The 11,253-nt window shown below is 44.2% G+C and overlaps 1 protein-coding gene across 1 annotated transcript; it reads right to left on the bottom strand.

The window, feature by feature from the left end:
* Positions 1 to 462: 462 nt before the first annotated feature.
* Positions 463 to 7,270, bottom strand: LOC126982601 (uncharacterized). Its single transcript, XM_050834787.1, has 3 exons — positions 7,050 to 7,270; positions 5,850 to 5,972; positions 463 to 5,277 (listed from the first exon to the last, which is right to left on the bottom strand). Exons 1-3 carry the CDS (start codon positions 7,247 to 7,249, stop codon positions 1,914 to 1,916), a joined length of 3,687 nt encoding a protein of 1,228 aa, XP_050690744.1. The 5' UTR covers positions 7,250 to 7,270; the 3' UTR covers positions 463 to 1,913.
* Positions 7,271 to 11,253: the final 3,983 nt, after the last annotated feature.

Genomic DNA, 11,253 nt, shown 5'->3' with positions numbered 1-11,253 from the left:
TAATCAGTTAAAGTTATTATTCAAACCGTTAATCATTGATTGTTTTTTTTTGTTTTTAACAGTAGTGGGTAAGACACCGGGAAATACAATGTGCTAAGTACGACAATCTGGTAACGCTGTCTCCAACTCGGTCCTTCGATGGCTTTTCAGTACTTCGTGGACCGTACTTTTTTTCGTTTTAAGCTCAAACAGGACGAAATACATGCGTAAGATGTTAGCTAAGAATGTAAAGGTAAGGAATTGACTAGATAAACCCAGTAAACAATCAATCAATCAGTTAATCAATCAACCTCATATAGTTCGAGCTCCAAGATTGTACCGAATGCCTGTTTACACTCTCTCTCTCTCTCTCTCTCTCTCTCTCTCTCTCTCTCTCTCTCTCTCTCTCTCTCTCTCTCTCTCTCTCTCTCTCTCTCTCTCTCTCTCTCAGGTGCTAAGAAACATTTATCTATGTAGTATCTTTATTATTTAGGTAATAAAACAAATAAACAAACAAAAAACAGCACCAATACGTACTAAATTCTAGCTATCACAACGAGACATGGGTTTAGGTTTCTAACTACAACACAGACTACAACGAACGCACAAGAGAAGACTGAATGGAAAGAGACAGACAATTCAGAATCAACTTAAGAAATGTGACTGTGAATGACATTATGCACAAGCTCTCGACTTTAGGCGAAAGAGGAGTGAAAAAAGGGAGTACCGTAGGAAGATATAAAAGGAAGAAGAAGAGGGATAAAAGGTAGAGGTGAGAGATTTAGATGTAGTAGAACAGAGAAGTGAAAAAAGCAGAGGGTGAAATAAAAACTGAAATGGGGAGAAAAGGGAGAGTTAACAAGTGTTAATAGCACAAAAACTGTGCTAGATCGGCGTCGCATGACCCTCCAACACACCCCCAACAATTTATATGATGCAACTATGGGTCTAAAATGGAAAATGCTGAAAAGTAAAGATGGCGCCACTATAAACACTTGCCTGCTCCACAACGGGCTGGGGCCGACCATCAGGCCCTACTATAAAGGCCTACCGGCGCCAAAGGCCAAGACGTAAAAAAAAAAAAAAAGCTGACTTTATTTATAATGCCTTGTTGTAGGGTTCATCAGGGCTAACAAATGTTATTATACAATGTCATGTCTACAGTGCATGGGTAAGCCAGGAAAACAACTAAGATGGACAATCTGTTGATCGGCGTCTGCGACGCCGATAAAAATGTGGAGTGATAAGTTAGAATGGATATTGGAGAAAGAAGTTGAAATTAGTTTGAGTCCGTGCAATCCTGGTATGAAGGAGTGGCGTTTCCTTGTATCACTGGTATAAAAACAAAAGATCAGCCTAAGTTACACGATTTAAAAGGAACAGTGATAAAAGATAATTATATGATAAGGATTTTTTTGTCCATTCGGGATACCTACTTGAATTCACACAACTGGTTTGCTCTCTGTGCCTCATCACCTTTCCTACGCCGAAGCCACGCGAGGAAACACCATATAACACCACCTTGCCGAAGCGTTTGGCGGTGCACGGTGGACGCCAACATAAGTCACCGTCATGCCAGTCTCATTTTCCACTACGTCTCAGGAGCCATTATCCAGACAGTCGCAGTAATACTTATGAGTCTCAGAACACTTGCTAGATTACAAGACACCACGGACGGAAGTCTTGGAAAAATGTAAGAAAATATGTGTATGTCTGCGGTGGAGTGATGAAAGAATCTCGTGAAGGTGTTGATTTTGAATCAGCACCCTTGATTAGTTCCACCAAGCGTCGATGATTCATAATAATACATTACCATTCTGTACCCTCCATACCTCCTCCTCCTCCTCTTCCACTTCCTCTTCTTCGTCCTCAGTTTCCTCTTTCTACATTTCCTCCGACACTTCCTATTCTACTCTGCCTCTGAACAAGAAAGACTACCGCATCCCCCAAGGCCTCTCCCGCTGACTTGCCACAAGGACTGTTGGAGGAAACAAAGGAGTCACGATTACTTGTCTTCCCGCCTCAGCCTGCCTCGTCATGGGAGTGAGAACCAGTTGGTGCTGGGCTTGGTTTCCTGGAAAGTGGACGTAGGAGTGGCGCGGCGCGGCATACACGTCCTGGGCATATGTCGCGGCCGCCACCAGCGGCCTGTGTTGAGGCATGACGTATGTAGAGGGTCGAGGAAAGGTCACCTGGCTCGGGGTAACTGAATGCGTCAATAGAGCGACTCGCTGGAGATGACTCGGTGCTGGGCGCCACTGCGGCAGGAGTTGGGACGATGATGTGGCCATAGATGGGAAGGAGGCCTGATCTTGCGCCCCCGTCAGGTAGAATTCAGTCCCCTTCATGTATCGTGACGGTATTGTAGCGCGTGCTGGCGTGTGTCTCAGACCTTGTGGGAAGGCGATGAGAGGGTTGACTGACTTAGATGGACTGAGGCCAAAACTTTTACCGGCCTGGGAAAGTTGTATAGGATGACCTCTGTCGTGGTAGATGATGTAACCGGATCCTGAAGGGTCATTTGCAACCTTTAAGCGAATTTTTACTTTGGTGTTCGGGGTTTCACCGAGTGTTGCAAAATTACCTACATCGCGAATCGTTCGACCGCCAACTTTCTTTTGACGTGTGAAGGAAAATACAGGTGATGTTTTTCGATTTGCATCCATACCGTCATCCTGGTGGACGGGGGAATGCCCAGAGGGTTTGGGCCGGAATGTGAGGGAAGAGAAACCGGTTCCATTGTGAGTAAAGTTATTACTTAACATAGCTAGGTGGAGATTCTTGCCGAAAAGCCTGACGGTGGAGTTCGCCAGGAGGGCAGAGGTGCGATTTCTCGAGGCGGGACTCTCTCGTGTGTTGTGACGAGACCATTCGGATCGTTTTGAGTCTCTCAGAGTAACTTCGAGACGCTTAACATCTGTGTTGCGGTCCGTGACGGGTTCCCCTTTGAGTGTGGCTAAAGTGGGTATCGCCTTTGAGCCACTGGCGTCCATCTTACCGTCCACTTTCTTCTTCTTGTTGTCTTGAAGCTGAAGAAAGTAGTTTTGAATGGCATGGGGTTGGTCTTGGAAAAGGTGTGGAGTCACCCACCATTCAGCGAGGGCTGGGTAGGGCCCGGGCACTGGCTGGGTGGCGGGGCTCGTCTCGAGTGAATGTGAACGGCTTTTCTGAGGAACAATGGTGAAGTCTGAATCTGATTTTTGCGATATACCAGACGATCCGTGAGTGTAGGGGGATGAATGGTTGTTAGGTCGCTTATGGTTGTTAGCTAGATATGCAGGGTGGTCAAGACTGGAGATGGAAGGGTGCTCGCGATGAGGGAAAATATACTCTTGTGGAGACTCCCGGACTTCTTTGGCGATTCTGGACTTTTCGTTTTGGAAAGCCGAGCTGGAAGGGCGAGGTGACTTCGATGAGGACGATGACCACCATCGGGGAGGCGCGTGGATCACCCTGGAAGGTCGAGGAAACAAGGAGGAGGAGGAGGCGGCTGCAAGACGAGATGTGTTACTACTCGAAGACTGGAGATCTAAAGAAGCTTTGATAGACCCTGACGACTTAGACTTGTTCTGCTCTTCTCTTTGAGACGCTTTTGTGTTTACAGTTGTGTTGCCTGATTTGTCATAATCCAAACTCAACTGACTTAGAGGATCAGAGGAATTTCGTGGGCTGCGAGCATCGTCGTGCCTGTTAAAGACTGGAGCACCGTGTATCTGTCCCTTGAGTTCCTCCACGCTTTGCTTTACGGGACGTGGCAGCTCATCAAAGTCTACCTCAGTGTTTACGAGTCCTTTGCGGTTCTGCGCTGTTTGTGTTGAGCCTCCAATGGACAACGAGGACGCAGAGGAAATGAGTCGACCGTCGACGGATATGAGAAGCTCTAGTGGCACCTGCGTCCCGTCGGGCCGCAGCTGCTGAAGCGTCAGGATAAAGTTGTTGTCGCCCGTCTCGGACACCCGCACATTACCCCCAACGGCCGTCACCCCCAGGTTATTCAGCTCCCCGATGATGCCCTGGGAGTTACTCACAGACCCAGAACTAAAGGTGGCGGAGAACCCTTCGTCTATATTATCTTCTCCGCCATTGAGTGTTACCGAGGCAGACCCAATTTGTCTTTTGTTCTGAGAGATGGAAGACGCGACGCTGCCTGGTGGGGATGTAAAAGTAGCTAAGGAGGTAACGGGCTGGAGGGTGGTCGTGGTGGCGGAGGTGGTGGGGTTGGCAAAGGAATTGGCACCGTGGAACAACACGTCTGGTTGGGATGTGCTGAACGCAGGACCAGTGCTCTGAAGGCCGCTACTGCCTGTGGGATGGTTGGCGAAAGTGATGTTTGTGACCTGCAAGTAAGAAGTGACCTGAGGGTGTGGGGAGGTGTTTGGGGCTTCCCTGAGGGCGGGGGGGAGAGTGACGGGCCGCCAGTCGTTGTGGACAAGCGTCGGTTGTCGTATGTGTAACGAACCCATGAAATCAGGCTGATGTTGATGGTGAGGCTGACTATGCTGTTGATTGTGTTGTTGTTGTTGTTGTTGTTGTTGTTGTTGTTGTTGTTGTTGTTGTTGTTGTTGTTGCTGTTGTTGTTGTTGTTGTTGGTCGTGAGGCTGGTGTTGGTGCTGGTCATGTGCCTGGTGCTGCTGAAGTTGGTGTTGAAGATCTTGAGGCTGCTGGTGTAAGTGATGTTGTTGCTGGTGTGGGTCTTGTGACTGCTGCTGCTGGTGATGTAGGTGCTGGTGCAGCTCCTGGTGCTGGATGTCTTGCTGCTGCTGCTGGTGCTGTTGATGTTGCTGTTGGTGATGGTGTTGGTCTTGGTGTTGATTCTGGTGCTGTTGTTGCTGGTCCTGATGCTGATGTTGCTGCCATATTTCTCCTCCCTGGTCGAGCCAAAGCCCTTGTTCTGGCTGGGGGTCGTGCTGGTGGTGGTCGAGGAACATTTTCTGGTTTGCGTCGCTATCCTGCGTCACAAATAAGTCGCCGCCAGAGTTTTGGTTCCTGGTGAATCTCGAGTTTTCAGAAACGATGAGTGAAGGAGACGCCGTCGCGCCATGCAGTGAGTGTTCTCCGTCGCCAAGAGTGATGCTGCCGTGCCCTGGCGTGTCCAGCGGCAAGGTGTGCCGGCTGGCCGGCATGGTCGGCTGGCTGATGTGGCAGAAACACCCAGAAGGGACCCTGAAGGCTGCTTGGAACACCCCATTACCGGGGGCCTTAGGGTCTACGGCGGCCATCTTATGCAGGCTGTAGCGCTGGCGGCAGGTGGAGTCGAGCGGCGGCGGCACGAAGGGGCACGGATCCCCCACCGCCCCCCTGCGTCGGCGAGCCATGACCGAGAAAAGAGAAAAAGGCGAAGAAGACCCTGAATTAATTAGGCCGATGTTTACACGCACTCAGTATATACAGCAATAAATTTATCTCTAGAAACATAAACTTTATATTCTTCTTCAACTGTATTAAGGGATGCTGATAACGGAGGACATACAAGGAAGAGTGGGAGAGGCTCCGAATGAAGCTTGCGCAGTAATGAACATGTATCTAGAAACGAAAACCTTATATCCTCTAAATAAAGGACGAGAATGGATAAGAGAGGACATAGGGAAAAGAATGGAAGAATGAAGACTGAAGGAAGAACAGAAGAGCATAATATAAAGGATTGGATGCCATTAATATGTAAGGGCAGAGGTGATTGTAGGAATGAAAAACAAAAGAATGAAATGGAAATAAAGTGCCTGCATTGATATACATGAGACAAAGGGAGGGAAGGAGAGAAATTAAAGAATAAGAGATAATTATGTCAGGGTATATCATTAGCATATTAGCTCAGAGAAGGAGGAAGGAAGAGAGTCGAGGTAATGAATAACAGAAGCATCGATCGCCCGTACCTACAAACCTCCATCCGAATCCTCTGCGGGAAGTTGTCCGTGTTGATAATCTTGAGCAGCGTGCCGTCAGTAGCTTGGCCCCAGCCCGGCTTGAGCTCCCGAACCGATGCCTCACACACATATCTGCGGGGAGTGAGGTGATAAGACAGACAGACACACGGACAAACAGACAGATAGATGGACAGACAGGAAGACAGACAAACAGGCAGACAAACAGACAGACAGACAAATGGAAAAAGAGAGAAGTTATTATGCATCATTAGGTATTTCCATCCTGTTATTATTACCATTGCAAACATAACGATAGAACTTTAAATGTTTTGCTTACTGTACACACACACACACACACACACACACACACACACACACACACACACACACTTAAAAGACACCATTACACTTACAGAAACAGGTCATTCATAACAAGAAGAAAAAAATGTAGTTTGCTTTTTATGGATACACTTTTTTTTTCCCTTCATGCTTCGCTCTAAGTCAACGTCGCGCTGCAAACATCTGAGCGTGGCAACAAGGAAATACACACACACACACACACACACACACACACACACACACACACACACACACACACACACACACAGGTGGATAGATATATAGATAGATATATTCACTGGGTAGCTGATTGAATTGACAAATGAATAAGCATTCAGATAAACAAATTAATAGATAGATTAATATTAGATAGATAGATAGATAGATAGATAGATAGATAGATGGATAGATGGATAGATAGATAGATAAATAGAATTCCCATAATGTCCACTTCACCCATTCTTTTTTATGTGTGTTCGTTTTCTGCCTCGAGCTTAAAAAAGAAAAAAAAACTACAGTCGTGAATGATAGCATACATGAGAGTTAAAAAAAAGAACTGTAGAAAAAAACAAGGTACAAAACAGAAAGAGAAAAAAAATTCAGAACAGAAAATCAGGAAGTGAAAAAAAAAAAAAGAGTAATTTTAAAAGAACTTATATTACCGTGCAGGTATGTAAGGTGTGCGGAAAAGGGGAGAGGAGGGAGGGAAGGTAAGGAGGCGTGGGAACCTACTTGTCAGGGTGGTTTGGATGGGCTGTAGAAGAGGGGGTCATTAGCAGGTGGGTAAGGTGTGAGGGGTGGGGGTAAGGGGGAGGTGGGAAAGGAAGGGTAGGGCAGAGGGAGGGCAGGTGAGGGGGCGTGGGAACCTACCTGTCATGGGGTTTGGCTGGGCTGTAGAAGAGGGAGTCGTTAGCAGGTGAGTGCAGCTCCGAGTAGGTGAAAGTGGTGGCCGCCCTGCTGGCCCTGACCAGGTGATCCTGCCACCTGATCGGAAGGGGAGGAAGGGACAGGGGATACAGGGGGCGGCAGGGGTCATCACGGGACAGTGCATGACTAATTAAAGGGGTCATGCATACATCCGGGGGTTGGGATATCTTCGTCAGTTTGTACGCGCTATTTTTGTACGTTATTCATGCCAGTTGTACGCATAGTTTAATACTGATATACATTGATTATGGTATGTTAGTCAGTTGTACGCATAGTTTAATACTGATATACATTGATTATGGTATGTTAGTCAGTTGTACGCATAGTTTAATACTGATATGCATTGATTATGGTATGTTAGTCAGTTGTACGCATAGTTTAATACTGATATACATTGATTATGGTATGTTAGTCAGTTGTACGCATAGTTTAATACTGATATACATTGATTATGGTATGTTAGTCAGTTGTACGCATAGTTTAATACTGATATACATTGATTATGGTATGTTAGTCAATTGTACGCATAGTTTAATACTGATATACATTGATTATGGTATGTTAGTCAATTGTACGCATAGTTTAATACTGATATACATTGATTATGGTATGTTAGTCAGTTGTACGCATAGTTTAATACTGATATACATTGATTATGGTATGTTAGTCAGTTGTACGCATAGTTTAATACTGATATACATTGATTATGGTATGTTAGTCAGTTGTACGCATAGTTTAATACTGATATACGTTGATTATGGTATGTTAGTCAGTTGTACGCATAGTTTAATACTGATATACATTGATTATGGTATGTTAGTCAGTTGTACGCATAGTTTAATACTGATATGCATTGATTATGGTATGTTAGTCAGTTGTACGCATAGTTTAATACTGATATACGTTGATTATGGTAAGTTAGTCAGTTGTACGCATAGTTTAATACTGATATACATTGATTATGGTATGTTAGTCAGTTGTACGCATAGTTTAATACTGATATACATTGATTATGGTATGTTAGTCAGTTGTACGCATAGTTTAATACTGATATACGTTGATTATGGTATGTTAGTCAGTTGTACGCATAGTTTAATACTGATATACATTGATTATGGTATGTTAGTCAGTTGTACGCATAGTTTAATACTGATATGCATTGATTATGGTATGTTAGTCAGTTGTACGCATAGTTTAATACTGATATACGTTGATTATGGTAAGTTAGTCAGTTGTACGCATAGTTTAATACAGATATACATTGATTATGGTATGTTAGTCAGTTGTACGCATAGTTTAATACTGATATGCGTTGATTATGGTATGTTAGTCAGTTGTACGCATAGTTTAATACTGATATACATTGATTATGGTATGTTAGTCAGTTGTACGCATAGTTTAATACTGATATGCGTTGATTATGGTATGTTAGTCAGTTGTACGCATAGTTTAATACTGATATACATTGATTATGGTATGTTAGTCAGTTGTACGCATAGTTTAATAATGATATACGTTGATTAAGATAGGTTAGTCAGTTTGAAGGCATAATTCAATACTGATTTACGTTGATTAAGGTATGTTCTCCAGTTTGTATACGAATCATTTCATACGTTGATTATGGTACGGTCACCAGTTTGTATGCTTAGTTTAATACTGATATACATTGTTCTCCATCTTGTACGCATCATTTGATACTGATATACATTGATTATGGTATGTTAACCAGTTTGTACGCATAATTCAATGCTAATTCACGTTGGTTATGGTATGTCCGGCAGTTTGTAGTACGCATCACCTCATTCTAATAGCTAATAATTATGGCGTGTCCAACTCTTTGCATGAACCATTGAAATCGGTGCTCAAATCAGGGAGGAACATATTACTAACCTAAAAAAAATGAGACATATAAGTTACAGGAATTGAAGATTGCTAAAGTGAAGGTTTCTAATTCTATGTTATATTGACAACAGTTCCTTCTTCTTACCTTAGTTCAGCATTTCAGGGCAGTTTGTTTACTCGCTTATATGAGCGACTACCTTATCCTTTTTTTATAGTGAAGGAGGCAGCTCAAGAGCTCCCTAAAATATGAAATAAACAAAAACCCTCGTGTGGGAAGACAGCAAATATACTCAAATAATATATGAATAATTATTAAAACAATAGTTTGATGATTATAACATCGCTTTATAGTTCTTCATTTTGCATCGTGTTTCGTTATATACACGGAGGACAAGTTAAGTGGTAAACACGAAACGCAGATCTTTCTCACATTGCTATCATAGAGACCCGGAGGGAGGATAAAAAAGAAAGTGTCACTTCCTGAGTCCCAGTGTTGCCAGCTCTGCGGAGCACGAACACTCCCTACCTGTGCATGCCATTGTTACGGAACCTGTGTCCTTGGGCCTCTCCGGGAAGTGATAATATTTTGCCATTCACACACACACACACACACACACACACACACACACACACACACACACACACACACACACGTGGTGGTGGTGGTGGGTGGGGGGGGTTACCGGGGCAGGTGGGCATAAATTCATAACATATTTATGTTTATACGTAGTAATGATAGCTTGATCGATTATGTGGAATGCATTGTATAAGTTTACTGAATTGTTGAAAAGTTTTTTTTTGTGTGTGTGGTTTTCTGCTCAAAGCAACACGATATGCGCATTGACTTCTGTTGAATGCTACGATGAAATTCCTATCTCCTTTCGGCTTGAAACTACCTGGTGCTGGCGCAGGCTACGCTACACGTGGAGCCCCCGTGCATGAAGGTGGCAGCACTGGTGCAGGGCGAGGCGTGATACATTGACTCTTGTGCGCCCCGTAGGAATGGGTTCAGTTTCCTTATATTCAAACCCTCCGTCAGTCACTTGCGCCACCGACAAGTGTTGTAACAGAAGACGTAGCAAGATTGAAATATGCATGAATATATATTACGAATTTTCAATCATGCAAATATGTGATCATTTCAACGTGATTTAACATCTCTGTATATCCCACATAAGAAATATCTCCGAAGAAAGATAAGTACATGAATGAATACTGAAACAAAGAAGAATATGATCATTTAAACGTTGCTTTACACATATCAGTATATCAATGATTGTTCCACGTGTGAAGTGCATGCATAGGTAAAGAAACACAAGAACGAACAATTACTGAAACAAATCATATGATGGATTAAACGTAAACTGTGATAATCTATTTGGCAACTTGGCTCATACACATCACAATCTAGGGACAATGAGACGGAGATGAGCACTAAGGCCACGCGCAACTTAACGTATGCCCATTACTTTACCTTTACGTTGCCTCCCATGTAAGGAGTGTATTGCCCCAAGCGATGTGTCTCGATAAAACTAGAAAGCACTGCATCTGGGTGGAAGAGTTCAGAATCAGCTGGTTGCAGGAGCGTTCGTGTTAACTGACTGACCTTGGCTTCGTCGCCCTCAACAGTCCGTGAAACTTGTTGCCACTATGAAAAGAATGATCGCAGAAGATATATAAACCTGAGTAAGGCGACGAAGTGTGACGTATCCATCTTAGGGCTTCAAGGCGTGAGGTGGCAAGGAAACGGAAGCGGAGGATGATTGAAAGGGTTGGCAAAAAGGATTGACAGTGAAGAACCCGCAGGCGTCCTTCTTTGCCGTATGTTTATGTTCGCCTCGAGGACGTGCTTACAGCGGGCAAGTAGAAACAACAACAGGTGGAGGACACACACACACACACACACACACACACAAGACGAACCTGATTCTATTCTCGTCTTCAACTTGTTGTGACTGAGGGAAAGCTATTGGTGGATTTAATTTACTCTGAGGTGTTAAGAGAGAGAGAGAGAGAGAGAGAGAGAGAGAGAGAGAGAGAGAGAGAGAGAGAGAGAGAGAGAGAGAGAGAGAGAGAGAGCGGAGTACGTACATTTGTGTATTGGATTCACTGAGGTTCCTTGCGGTTTGTGTACCTGTAGGCAGTGGGTCAGGGTCAAGTGTGTGTGTGTGTGTGTGTGTGTGTGTGTGTGTGTTTCATAATACAATCTACACGTGGCTCACTGGAGGAAGGAATTCAATATGCCCAGCCCTTTACACACACACACACACACACACACACACACACACACATTTCTGTACTGTAG

This window comes from Eriocheir sinensis, chromosome 5 (genome assembly GCF_024679095.1).
Source record: "Eriocheir sinensis breed Jianghai 21 chromosome 5, ASM2467909v1, whole genome shotgun sequence".
NCBI classification, from domain to species: Eukaryota; Metazoa; Arthropoda; class Malacostraca; order Decapoda; family Varunidae; genus Eriocheir; species Eriocheir sinensis.
The sequence above is the reverse complement of the archived record's forward strand: the minus strand, read 5'-3'. Positions and strand labels throughout refer to the sequence as shown.